The 14718-nt window shown below is 41.7% G+C and overlaps 1 protein-coding gene across 1 annotated transcript in view; it reads left to right on the top strand.

Moving 5' to 3' along the window:
- Positions 1-14718, top strand: part of C3 (complement C3) — a 73786-nt gene that overhangs the window by 32493 nt on the left and 26575 nt on the right. Inside the window, exons 24-31 of the mRNA XM_073654377.1 lie at positions 616-819; positions 2746-2821; positions 5614-5773; positions 5879-5974; positions 6059-6209; positions 8648-8808; positions 9551-9709; positions 12229-12288. Of these exons, the coding sequence (XP_073510478.1) occupies positions 616-819; positions 2746-2821; positions 5614-5773; positions 5879-5974; positions 6059-6209; positions 8648-8808; positions 9551-9709; positions 12229-12288 (1067 nt within the window). The remainder of the gene's footprint in view (positions 1-615; positions 820-2745; positions 2822-5613; positions 5774-5878; positions 5975-6058; positions 6210-8647; positions 8809-9550; positions 9710-12228; positions 12289-14718) is intronic.

Genomic DNA, 14718 nt, shown 5'->3' with positions numbered 1-14718 from the left:
GTTATCCAATGGCCATTTGCCCCCTGCGGTATCTTCTTCTTGAAGACAACAAGAAAACAGCCTGCTGGCCAAGCTTCAAGAACCACCGGCTTCTAACCAACATAAACCATTATACAAAAATGACATCGACCTCTACTCTGAAGTTTCTATTACTGTATGATCTATGTTTTATCTTTAGCCATACTTGGAAAAAGTCTACTAAGATATCTTCTAGCCTCCACTTTAAACCTACTGTACTTACTAAGCCGAAAATTAGGCGACTTTGGAGTTGACTTTCTGGCCTTTTATATTTGTATAGTTACATTGGTGGAAAAAAAGACAGGTCCATCAAGTTCATCCTTTTTCAATATTAGAAAATAACTTGATAAACCTGTACCAGTAAAAGACAAAAATGAAAATAAAGATACAATAATCGTTACATCAGTCTATGCAGTTGAGCAGTGGAAAGAAGACAAGTCCCATGATAGGTTGTCTTCAAATAAGTGGTGGTTATCTCTTTATATTTTTTATTTTCCCAGAATAACATTACACCTCAACTTTAACAAAAGTCAGAATTTTTAGACTAGAATTTTCTTACTACATCATGTCTAATTTTTTTTTCATACATTAATTCAGGAAACTCAATCGCTCAAATAGTGGAGGATGCCATTGATGGCTCTAATCTCAACCCTTTGATTGTTGTACCACGTGGTTGTGGAGAACAAAACATGATCTCTATGACTCCCAGTGTAATTGCAACCATTTACCTTGATGCCACCAACCAATGGGAGAGAATTGGTATAAACCGTAGAGATGAAGCCATCAAGAACATCAGGCAGGGTAAGTAATGGAAAAAGTAAGGAAAAAAATTGAAGAACTAGTTAATAAATATTAAACATTCTCCTTGTTTTATTCTATATTTTTTTCTTCTTCATGGCTTCATAGTAAAAGTTTTACATAAAAGAGTGGAATTCCAAAATGTAAATGTTTTTGTCGACTCATTACTGAATTCAAAAGCTAAAATGCCATATTTCTATTGCCTGCCATCATGATGCCTATGGCCTGTGCCTGGGTCTTCATGTGAGATAGTGATTCTTATGTAGTATAAGTGATCAAATGATTGCAGGTTCGAGATATTAAAAAAAAATACATATTTGGTATCGTCGCATCCATAGATGTCTGATCTATCAAAATATAACGTTACTTAAACTGATCGGTAAGAAAACGTAAAGTGAATAAAATCAAAGCTGTAGAAAAGTAATGCACTACAAAACAATCAAAAAGTTGTATATACCTCAAAATAGTGTCAAAAACATTAGCTCGCAACACAGAAACAATCTTCAGACATCTCCTGTGATGGAAAAGTTAAAAAGTTACAGTAAATGTTAGCACAAGCAAAATTTTGTTTTTTTGAGAATTTAAAATTTTTTTTTACATATAAAAAAATATGCAAGTTTAGTATCACCACAATTGTACAGACCTGGAGAACCATTTTACTGGATCATTTTTACCACACAATTAATGCCATAAAAACAAAAAAAATGATGGAATTACGGGTTGTTTTTCACACTTTCACCCACATAGTAAAATGGATGTTGTCATTCAAATTGACAACTTGACCCACATTAAAAACACAAGACTTCATAAGGATACGTCAATGGAAAAATGAAAAAGGTTATCATGGCTCTTGGAAGGAAAAAAATGTTTCTTTAAGGGGTTAATAAATGTTTCAGAGCTCCAAAATGATGTGCAATCATCATAACAAGGGAATGCAATCATCATGACATCGCCTAGAACGGGCATACTAAATATTTCCCTATGACATAACATGTATTCTACAATGTTAGATGCAATGATGTACAGTAGATAAGACAGTGGGACACATTTATGAAAATGGTCTAATTCTTAGACAGTGAAAACCTAGACTAGACCCTCTTAAAATGCTGATACTCCCTTAATTAGAAACTTTCAGAAGTAGTCATAATGCAGATTTGCTTGATGCTTGGTTCCATTGGGGGTTGGACGGCCCTGAAGATTAAAAAGTGTCACATTATTGTATATTTCAAACATTTCATGGAGAAAAAAAGTTTTCAAAATCATGCCTGAATCCTTTTTCCTTAATTTCTCTGATAAACTTGAAAAGGGCATGATCTTAAAGACTGTTATCTTCTGGAATTGTTTATATATTTTTAGACTTTTGTATCGATTTATATGGAATTGTTACCGGTCATTTTTCTCTTAAGGGGGTTGTCCACTACTCAGACAATCCCTTCTCATCCCCTTGTTTCCTTCTTGTAAAATAATAACACCTATACTTGCCTCTCATGCTGGCTCTGTACCAGCGGGGTTGACACTGGTTCTCCAGGGGATCTCGTGACATGTCACGCAATCCCTGTGGCCAATCAGCACTGACTTCACTCTCCTCTCCTTCAAATTAATCACATACATCCAAAGGAAGTGAGATCTGCTGCCCTCTCACTTCCTCGGCGTGTATGTGATTTGTCTATAAAATGAAGAGGCCACTAATTGGCTGTAGGAATCGCGTGACATAACAATGTCACAAGATCCCCAGGGGAAACAATGTCGAACCTGCTGGAAAAGTGCCGCGAGATGAATCTAAGTGTTATTATTTTACAAGTGGGAAAACAGTGATTGAGATGGGGTTTTCCGAGCAGTGGACAACCCCTTTTAATAGATTTGTGACCTATGGTAACATATCTATTTTTTATGATGGAGGATATTTTTGATTCTTATCTTTCTGTTTAGGTTATGTACAGCAACTTGTCTACCGTAAAGCAGATGGTTCCTATGCAGCTTTCGTACAGAGGCCAGCCAGCACATGGTGAGCGCCATCTGTACGGACGTGGGATATTTACAGATCGTCAAAACCATGGACAAGAAAATGTTAATTTCTGTTAGTCATTTTATGTTCCAAAAGCCAATACTTCATGAAGACATATCAGCTCATAACCAGGCAAAACACCCGTTAACTCTATATACTACAGTATATACTATACACTACTATGCAAAAGTTTTAGGCAAGTGTGAAAAAAATGCTGCAAGTAAGAATGCTTCAAAAATAGAAGTGTTAATAGTTTACTTTTATTAATAAAATGCAAAGTGGAATGAACAAAAGAGAAGTCTAAAGCAAATCAATATTTGGTGATGGACTTTTGCCTACAAAATAGTATCAAGGCAGGAAGAGTCAGATGGCCATATAACTTGGACGAGGATCGCATCACAATGCTTGGACTGGCCGTTGGCTTTCCTGACCCGCATCTGACAGCATGCATTTCTATGCAGCTGTCACGCTCAGGCCGGGACAGCCGACAGCCAGTCCAAAAGTTGCAATGCGATTCTTGTCCAAGTTATGCCGTAGTCTGACTCTTCCCGTACACTTACACACAACTCATGAAGAAAGTTCCAAACATCTTTGAGAACTAACCGCAGAGCTTCTATGGATGTCGGCTTACACAAACCATTCTGTTTCTTTATGTAATTCCCTGACATGATGATGTTGAGACTAGGGCTCTGTGGAGACGATATCACCTCCTGCCTTGCCATATGCCATATATGTCAAACTCTGGCCTGTGGGCCAAATCTGGCCAGCAGGGTGGTTTTATTTGGCCAGTGACACCAGAATGACCACCCTTTTGTGGGGCAATTATTCTGTATGGAGGACTATGTGAGGCCCATTATTCTGTATGTAGGACTATGTGGGGCCCATTATACTGTATGGAGGACTATGTGGGGCTCATTATACTGTATGTAGGACTACAGTATGTGGGGCCATTATTCTGTATGGAGCACTATGTGGGGCCCATTATTCTGTATGGAGGACTATGTGGGGCCATTCTACTGTATGGAGGACTATGTGGGGCCATTGTACTGTATGGAGGACTATGTGGGGCCCATTATTCTGTATGGAGGACTATGTGGGGCCCATTATTCTGTATGGAGGACGATGTGGGGCCCATTATACTGTATAGAGGATGATGTGGGGCCCTTTATTCTGTATGGAGGACTATGTGGGGCCCATTATTCTGTATGGAGGACTATGTGGGGCCATTCTTCTGTATGGAGCACTATGTGGGGCCATTATTCTGTATGGAGCACTATTTGTGGCGATTGTACTGTATGGAGCACTATGTGGGGCCCATTATTCTGTATGGAGGACGATGTGGGGCCCATTATTATGTATGGAGGACGATGTGGGGCCCATTATTTTGTATGGAGCACTATGTGGCGCCCATTATTCTGTATGGAGGACAGTGTGAGGCCATTATACTGTATTGAGGACTATGTGGGGTCATTGTACTGTATGGAGCACTATGTGGGGCCCATTATTCTGTATGGAGGACGATGTGGGGCCCATTAAACTGTATGGGGGACGATGTGGGGCCCATTATTCTGTATGGAGCACTATGTGGCGCCCATTATTCTGTATGGAGGACTATGTGGGGCCATTATATTGTATGGAGGACTATGTGAGGCCATTGTACTGTATGGAGCACTATGTGGGGCCCATTATTCTGTATGGAGGACTATGTGATGCCCATAATATTATATGGAGGACTATGTGGTCTCATTATTCTGTATGGAGGACTGTGTGGGGGCCATTATTCTGTATGGAGGACTATGTGGGCTCATTATTCTGTATGGAGGACTTTGTGAGGCCCATTATACTGTATGGAGGACTGTGTGGGGACCATTATTCTGTATGGAGGACTATGTGGGCTCATTATTCTGTATGGAGGACTTTGTGAGGCCCATTCTACTGTATACTGATCAGCTCGTGACTTTGTCCAAGTTTTTAATTTTGGCCCTTGGTGTGTTTGAGTTTGAAATCCCTGCCATATGTCCTCCAGAATAACTTCAAGAGAATCCAACACTTAAAATCTGAGCTTTATTCTTAAGCATAAAAAATCATGATTAAGACAAGAAATGAGAGAATTGATTTGATACAAATGGAATAAGTGTCAAATTTTTATGAATTCAAAACAATTTAAAAAAATGCCATTCATTTTGCATGCATGGCTTAAGAATGCCACTATCATTTTAAACATTTAGCCACAGTAGGATCACATGACCCCAGGAAGGTTCACCCACAATGCCTTGCAGTTATCATATCCCATCATATAGCACAGCTAAATAGGAGAGACTATTAAAGTCTGTATAAAAGCAGAAGCAGGAAATGCAGCAGCAACTTTCTGGTGAATCTGGATAATGAGAAGACGTCACAGTTAGTGATGAGCGAGTATGTTCTGTTAACCCTTTCGCCAAGTATACTCGGGCGAGCACCGAGTAGTTACAGCTGCTCTGTGTTATGTTTGAATCACTCCCGTGTGCATGATTTGCGACTGTTTGACAGCTTTAATACGTGTGAGGAATGCCTGTTTCTTTCTTCCTCACATGTATTAAAGCTGTCAAACAGTTGCAAATCATGCACACGGGAGTGATTCAAACATAACACCGAGCAGCTGTAACTACTCGGTGCTCGCCTGAGCATACTCGGCGAAAAGGTTAACAGAACATACTCGCTCATCACTAGTCACAGTTCATTTTGGCTTAGGATTATATATTTTGTACTGTAAATATTTCCCTTTTTGGATAATACCTTTTCTTTATGACCAGGCTAACTGCTTACGTAGCCAAAGTTTTTGCGATGGCTCAACCACTGGTGGATATTGAAAGCCATGTTTTGTGTGGTGCAATCAAATGGTTGATACTTGATAAACAGAAGCCGGATGGAATGTTCAAAGAAGACGCCCCAGTTGTTCATCAGGAGATGGTGGTATGTATCGGCAGAGGACTTCCTTCACGTTAGCTTGATTGATTTTAGTGCTCTGTAAAATATGGTGTTACACTTACAATAATTTTGTTCATTATTTTTTTCCAGGGAGATATTAAAGGGGCATCAGAAGACGTTTCTCTCACTGCCTTTGTCCTTATAGCTTTGTTGCAAAGTGAGAAGACTTGCACTCCACATGTCAACGTGAGTTTCCTATCTGCATCAACCCTTAGTGGAACCACAATCTAACACATGCCCGTAATCACATAAAATAATAATTTATTATAGAGCCTGAAAGGTAGTATTGAAAAAGCGACCAGTTTCCTGCTGGGTCAGTTGCCAGGTCTGAAAAAACCATACACCATCGCTATTACCTCATATGCTCTTGCTATGGCTGATGCAATAGCCGAACCAGAGAAGCTGCTTTCTGCAACAACAGGTACTGAAACTCACCTAAAATGTTCTGTAGACTATACACAACCCTACTTTATTAATACCGGAAATCACCGTATAAAATGGGATTTTAGGGATTTACTCTCGTTTACACATAAAACCGCATTTTTAGTGGCAAAATATGTTTCCATTATCTTTTAATACTTTATTTAAAAAAAAATTACATTGTTACATTTTTTTTCTTTTTTTTTATCCAGCAATTGACTCTGTACAGTAATATTGTGTTACATTAAGCTCCATATAGTAATTCTGCCCCCCATCTTGTAATTATGACCCTCATTGTGGGCCCCATCTTATTGTAGTGTACCCCATCTTGGTCCCCATCTTGTAGTAATCTCCCTTATCCTGATCCCTTTCTTGTGGTAAGTCCCCTATCCTAGTCAATATCTTGTAACGATGTCCCCATTCTGGTACTCATGTTGCAGTAATATCTCCCCATCTTGGCCTCCATTTAGTGAGAATGTGTCCCATCCTCTCACCCTTTCCGTTGTAATGTCCCCAATGCTGGTCCCTATTTTGCAGTAATTTCCGCCATCCTGGTCTTCATCTTGTAGCAATGTCCCACTTCGTGGTATCCATCTTGTAGTGATATCCCTCATCCTGGTCTTCATTATTGAAGTAATGACCCTCATCCTTACCCCATCATGTAGAAATGTCCCCCATACTAGTTCCTATCTTTTAATAATGCCCCCCATTCTGATCCCCATCTCTTTATAATGTCACCATCTTGTAGTAATGTTTCTCAACCCTGTCCCCATATTGTGCTAATGTCCCCATCCTTGTCCCAATCTTCTAGTAACATCCGCCATCCTGGTCCTCATCTTGTAACAATGTCCCGCACCTTGGGTACCATCATTTAGTAATTTCCCCCATCCTGATCCTCATGTTATACTAATGTTCCCCTTACTGGTCTCCACCTTGTCTCCATCTTATAGTAAGATAGACCATCCTGGTCCTCATCTTGTAGTAATTTCACCGATAATGGTCCCCATATTGTAGTAATGTCCCCCATACTGGTCCCCATCTTCAGGTAATGTGCCCCATGCTGGTCAACCTCTTATAGTATTGTCTGCCATCATGGTCCTCATCTTGTAGTAATGTCCCCCATGCTGGTCAACCTCTTATAGTATTGTCTGCCATCTTGGTCCTCATTTTGTAGTGATGTCCCCCATGCTGGTCAACCTCTTATAGTACTGTCTGCCATCTTGGTCCTCATTTTGTAGTAATGTCCCCCATGCTGGTCAACCTCTTACAGTATTGTTTGCCATCTTGGTCCTCATCTTGTAGTAATGTCCCCCATGCTGGTCAACCTCTTATAGTATTGTTTGCCATCTTGGTCCTCATCTTTTAGTAATGTCCCCCATGCTGGTCAACCTCTTATAGTATTGTTTGCCATCTTGGTCTTCATCTTGTAGTAATGTACCCCATGTTGGTCAACCTCTTATAGTATTGTCTGCCATCTTGGTCCTCATCTCTTAGTAATGTCATCCATGCTGGCTCCCATGCCGTAATAATGTCTCCCACGATGTGCTGATGTCAGCTGTCGGCCTCTGTTTGGCTGGTGGCTAGTATAGGTATTACGGTGCAGAGAGCTGGTCTCTGTGCCCAGACATATTTCAATTGAATGTGCTCCCGAGGACACCACACATTCAGTTGACAAGGAGCGTTGGCGTCGGTGGCCCCTGCCGGCTTCGCCTCAACGCCCGCTTTTTTGAGACCCTTTACTTAAATGATATGAACAACCACCAAATTTAGCATCATTTGCCTTCGTGTAGCGCTGTCTCTTGCTGGCCGTAGAATGAGATATCTGAGAATCTATCAGTAAACTTCTTTCAATCCAGACTGTTTATTGACAGATGATGAGCTGCATGCAACATAAACAGCGGTCATTTACTGACCTGTTCATACAGTCCAATAAACATTTAAAGGAAGCAGAACAATCGTTAATATGATCGTTCTGTGCACTTAGGATATCATCTTATCAGCAGCACATCTCTGGTTTACAAAATACAATGTGCAGTCGATAATGATGATTTTTAAGCCGTGTTAAAAATCTTTGCTTCCAGTAAACAGGCATTTTATCTTACTACTCATTCTGTAGCAAGAAATGTCCAGAGAAACCAAGAAGCCCATAAAAGCCAAATGGTGCAAAATATTTCATAAAACAAAATTACAAAGAATTTTTTTTTACAAATCTATCTATATGAGCAAAAAAAAAAGTTTCCCAAGGGCGTCCATTTAAAGGAAAAAGTTTACATAGAACTGACTTGTCACACATATGGATATAAAGAGGATGTTTTTTTCTTTGGTGGACCTACTCAGTATGTTCTACAAAGTTCTCATAGTCCACAGAAGAATCATCCGACTTATTCCGCTTCCACCAGAAATGTTTTTCACAAGTGACTTTTTTTTTGTTTTTACAAGACAAAGTTCATTGGGATGCAGGATCCCGTTTCATCACTATTGAGGCCACATCATACGCTCTTCTGACTCTCTTGCGCTTGAAGGAATATGATCTAACGGGAAAAATTGTTCGCTGGATAACCGAGCAAAGATATTATGGAGCAGTTTATGGATCTACTCAAGTAAGTCGTGTCAATAATTCAGAAGGGTATTGTCAATTCTTTACTATTCAACCCACTCCCTTTAAATAAAGACATGATAATGGAATGGATTGAAATGGTCTTGGCAGCCATTTTAGTAAATGATATTAAACACATTTAATCATTCATAGATCTCGTAAGGTCCCTCAAGGTCCCTCCCAAACTACAAAATTGAACTGGACAATGGTTAAGGGTGGTGATCTTCAAAGTCTACAAATTTTTATTAGTCCACCAACTTTTTTCCTATCTTCAGCTGATTAACTCCATCTCATAGGCTCCTGTTAGTATGCATGTCTGTATCTGCTTCACCAACTTAAGGCTGGTGAGACCCCATTCACACTAGACCAAAAATCCTTGCTGTCCAGAACCGTTTTTTGGTCCCCTCTTCCACAAACTTCCAATATGAATATATCTAAACTGATTCTGAGGACCCCCTTCCACCAAAAGCTGCTATGACACATGAAAATAAACCATCTGTTTCTATACTACTCCATTCTAATATGTCATAAACCATTAAACGGCACCTCAGCCTGTTCCAGACTCACTTTTATATCCGCTCTCACGTCCTAATGTGGTCTGATCTGCCAATCTTGAGTCCTTCCAATTTCTTTCTCTCCAAACCCAGTCATGTAGGCTTTGCTTTTAGTCTGACTTTAGTTTTCTTCATCTTCTTTCCTCATCATTCATGTTATTTATGGTTTCCGTGTGCTTCTGTGTTTTGTAGGCTACCATCGTGATGTTCCAAGCTTTGGCCCAATATCAGATAGACATCCCAGCTCTAAATGAGTTAGACCTCGATGTATCCATAAATCTCCCAGGACGGTCTTCTCCATTGAATTATCGTATCAACATGGACAATGCTATGCTTTCACGTTCTTCTGAGGTGAGCTTTGTGGTGTTCACAATCTTCAGGATACTCTGCTTGTATGAATAGAAAAAAAGTTATGGGCTGACTTTCAAAATACAATGGTGATGTAAGATATATGGAATTGACAGAGTTGTTTTGAATAAGAATGATTTTTATATAAAAGTGTTCTGAAAGTGGATGCAGAGAATTTGGTATTGTATGGTAATCTGATGACCTGAGGTCATAATATGTCTTGTTCCCTCTAGATCTATTGTCCTTTTATTTAGGAACATGGCTTTCTGTCCTGAGTTAAGGTATCCAACCATGGTCAGGGGATTTGACCAAATTTAGCAAAATCTTACCTACATTTGGAAATATCCTTCCCTTTCCCTGATTTATTTAGGGTGTGACACTCGAGTGGAGATGACTGAAGGCCAGCAACAGCAGTATGCTAAACACACTTGACACAAGTCGCCACGCTTATGCACACCCTTGAGTGCCCGGTACTCTTCACCGGCTCATACTAAGGAGAAGGGGATTTTTGTAGAGCCCTACCCAGGTGCCAATAGCGGGATGGCTGATGGCTGGGCACACTGGCCACAGTTGGGTCAAACACACCGATAAACTATACCAGTATGGTACGGAAAAATCAAACCTAAAAAACAAATTTGGAAAGTCAGAGAGCATAAAACAGGGACATAGGAACCAGAGGGCACCATACACCAGAGTCAGAGACAAAGCAAAGAAACACTCACTAAAGAACTACCAACCGTACCACTGAGACGCAACTGAATAATCAGCAATCAACAAGAGGATCTGGCGCCCCTTCTAGAGAGACAGAGGAAGGGGCGAGGAGGGTGGAGATAAAGGAATCTCGATCCACATACCTGAGCCAGGAGACATAGTGTTCCATGTCTTCTGGCAACAGCTGACGCTGGGGAATCCAGTGTCCCAGGACCCCTGAATAGCGTCAGCACTGGGAGCAATGGGTGCCCGCCTCCGAAGCACACCACACCGTGAGGCAGGTCCCCTGGAATCAGTACATGGGGCAAGGCGGAGCCCTGCACCAGCTCTGCCCCCCAAAGGTGATACCAGGGGAGCTGGAGTACGCCCCGAAGCACAAGGGGCATGCTTGCGTCGGTAAGACCGCCACCACCTTCCTAGTTGCCTAACATAGGGTTAACAAAAGTCTTCATTTGGTCATGTTATATATCCCCTATACTCTCTTGGCTAAATGATTTATATTTCTCATTAGCTGTTGGATTAGGGCATGTAAAAAAGGCATTGTAACATTTAAAGGGAGCCATTAGAGGCATGATGCCCGAACCGAGGGCAGCATGAATCAAAAACTGGCTATGCGATTACAGACGGGTATGGTTTACTCTGAAACACTGAGAACTGTGTGTTGGGGACATTGGGGCTGATTCATCAAGACTGGCATAGTGCACACCAGTTTTGATGAAGTAGAAGATTCACTTAATTCATATGATGCGTGCTCCTCCGAGTGCCATGCCAGAAATGCTACTCCAGTCAGGGATTGAAGTAGTATTTCTGGCATAATAAAAAAATTGTTACTTTTCATGAATAAGATGTGTGGTCGCCCAGTCCCGCCCTGGATCCTGCCCATCTTTGCCCATTTTGGCAGAGCTGATCCAAAGTGGTGTGCTGCTCCCGTCTTCTGGGGGCATGTCATACCAGAGCAGGGCCATGAGATGTTTATATATGCCCATTAACCAATAGAGACCCGTCGTGCACTGGGGGGCGTTTATTTTTCAGTGTCTCCATATGGCGCTTGCCGCACGGACTCTGCCTCCTTTATCTAAAGGGACTTCCAAAATAGTGCTAGGTGAACGGCAGTGGAACGCACGGTGGTCACCTGACCAAGCTTTGATGAATCAGCCCCTATGTGTTTTGGATGACTACTCTAGTCGACTTTTCTCCACCAAATGCCTTTGACATGTCTCTTCTTCTGGCAGCCAATTGAAGATGGGCGGGATAGTGACGTGTCTTGGATTAGTCAGTCAAGACACACAGGCCCTCGATTCATCAATGCTATTTCTCCAATTTTCTGAAGTAATTTTCTCCTTTTTAGTGACTTTATTATCTTCTACTTATTCTCTATATGTTTTGAGTGGTCTCTTTTTTTTTCTCTTTTTTTATTTTTCTTCGACAACTTTCCTTATCCTGATGTTTTGCACAAATTCGTGAAATATGCCCTTTTACCAAAGGTGGCATTTTTTTTGCCACATTTCATTCCAGTCCCAACCTGGGAGTAAGATTTCTAGAGGAATTTTCAATTTGGCGATTTTCCTTAAAGGATTTGCGAGTTATGTTGTAGAAAAGTCACAAAAAAAAGTGATTAAAGACGAAAACAAAAATGCATTTTTAATTTGGAACCACATTCATAAACCCTGTGCGCCATTTGGAAGAATTTGGTGCGAAAGAATCAAAGAAAATCTCAAGACATATAAAATAAATGTGAAATTACTATTATCTAAGAGCACTTTTTTCTATGCAGAATAAACTAAATGTAATTATGTAACTCCATTTTACAGACCAAAGTGAATAAAGAGTTTGTTGTGAAAGCCAAGGGCAAAGGACAAGGTACATTGACGGTAAGTTCATATGTGCAGTCAGCAAACATAATTACTAAACCTAAGGGGTCTGTTTACACTCGCGATACAATACGATCGCCGAACGGTAAATGTTTACCTAGTGGCGGATTTAAAGTCCTGATTACACATGTAGACCAAAGTAAAGAATGTGATTTATAGCAGATTACTCAGTGTGCTTAGGCCACCTTGGTTCTTGGCAGAACTAGTTCTGTTTGCATAGGACGATGCATCACCGAGAATAACGTATTTTGCTTGTTCATTAGGTGATTGTCAGCCTGCTTACATTGCAAGAGCATTGAGCTCCCTGCCTTGGAGACCAGACACCGCTGATAGATTTCAGAAGTGGCCGGTAACCTAAGCAACGAGCCCTAAACTATGAGATTACAAATATCTCCAATCTTGAGAAAAGAGTGGATTTTAAAGAGATGAAATTCCAAAGTTCTTTGTTTTACAAGCACTTTGCAATTGTTCCCATTTAAAAAGATTTGTCAGTCCCTTTAGATACCCTCCTCAACCTTCTGAATTGCTCCAGGATTTATCCACAAAACAAAGAGGAAGCTTAATTCTCGAAGTTCGCCTCTGAAGCTGGGACGTGCACCCGGCTTCAGAAGCGCAAAGACATGTAGGACAACGGCTCTTGCAAATCATGTTATCACGCCCACAGGGGAGTGGGAACATGCTGAGTGGGGCGACTAGTCTGTTGAAACAAATGACCCATCGACTAGTCAAAAGCTTAATTTGCATATTAAAAATGGACTGTAAAAATACTTTTTTTAAACACCTGTTTATGTATCATTCAGGATAAACGGCTTGTTAGGCAGGGAATTTATAAAGGAATATGCAAACTGTGATGGGTTGGAGGGCATGAGGGACCTGTCAGGTTCCCTTTAACCCAGCAGTGGTATTACAAAGCCTCGTCTGAGGCAAGTGTGAGACTTTAAAGGGAACCTGTCATGTTTAAAAAAAACTTTATTAACCTGTCGTGCTGCAGAGGTTTTTTTTTTTTGGGCTGTGAAAAAAGTGTGGGAAAAATGTGGCAAAAACAAAAGGATATAAATAATCCCTTAAAGAGAACCTGTCAGCAGCATTTTACTAAATAAAGTACAGACAGTGCCATATTGGTGATGTCATACTGATTAAAATGATACCTCCGGTGGAGAAATCAGTTTTGTAGATTTACTTTAACTGCTATTTGAAGTTTCCTTGTATTCATATCTTCATGCATCGGGGTGGGACTGTGGGCGGGACTGTGGGTGGGGTCTTCAGCTTTGTTCCATTCCCTCCGCTGCGTCTGGGTGTATTTTCTCCTAATTTATTTAAAATTTCGCGCCTTGTAGATTGCTCAGTGCCACCAGTGCCATTTTACTGAAGCCCACCATTAGATCAATCTGCCCAAGTGCCAACCCCAGCTAGCACTAATGGTGGGCTTCAGTAAAATGGTGCCGGTGGCACTGAACATGTGCAGCTGTGAAGCCCAGCTGTGCTTGGCATCACAGACCCAGAAGGGTGTATTGAAGGATTCCTCCACAAGAGGCCCCCATAACCATTCACACATCTCCACCTTCCACATCAGACCACCAGAGCGAGCTCCTTAGGGAGATATATAAGGGAAGGTGGAGCCAGGCAGCAGTGAGTCTAAGTCCAAGTCTGTGTGAGGCTGGATTAGCAGTGAGTCCAGTGCAGTCTGAGACGTGTTACCTCAGAGGACAAAAGCCTGTGCCAGCTCCTGCAATTGCTACCCTGCAGTGGAGCTTATCCAGTTCTAGACTCTTTTGTAGCTCAGTGAGGTGAGCTGTAGGTGTGCCGGCGCCATAAGATCGGTGAACCGCGGCACGCTGCCGTTTTTGTGAGTGGCCTATTGAGGGCTCGAGTAGGCCGAAGGCGAAGGAGTAGAGAGCTAGTACATAGGGGGCAGAGGAGCTTAACTAGCTCACCCCTAAGAACAAGTTACCGGACACCGGGTCCGAAGCTTGCCGGGATCTCCACGACCCAGTAAGATAAACCGGAATCCCTGGAGAACTACAGGTCCCAGGATCGCTAAAGTGCTGATACGTACCAGAGCCAGGAGACACATAGGCCCCTTAAGTCGGGAGCGTGCACTCCAAGAGAAGGCCCTACCACAAGGTCAGCCAGCGCAGGACAGAGACAAAGTTAGGCCTAGCTCCAGGCAGGTCAGAAACTTACTACGCAGCAGCCAGAACCAGGAGGCCCAAAACCTGCTCATTGGGGAGGATCCGGACATACACCCTTCACCCTACAGTGCTCCGGAGAGTGCCTGAAATTCCACCAGTAAAAGGTACTGAAGTGACTATCGTGTCCGTCCCTGTTCTTGCTCTGGCCCGGCGTAGTCTCTTAATCCTGCATCCCCATTCCTATACTGCCCTGAGGCCTAGCTCTACCTGTGGGGAGCTGTACCATCAAGCTGCCTTA

Source organism: Phyllobates terribilis, unplaced genomic scaffold (assembly GCF_046119375.1).
Source record: "Phyllobates terribilis strain yellow unplaced genomic scaffold, ASM4611937v1 Scaffold_11__3_contigs__length_659146591, whole genome shotgun sequence".
Classification (NCBI taxonomy): Eukaryota; Metazoa; Chordata; class Amphibia; order Anura; family Dendrobatidae; genus Phyllobates; species Phyllobates terribilis.
Note: the sequence above shows the minus strand (reverse complement) of the source record. Positions and strands in the feature narration are given on the sequence as shown.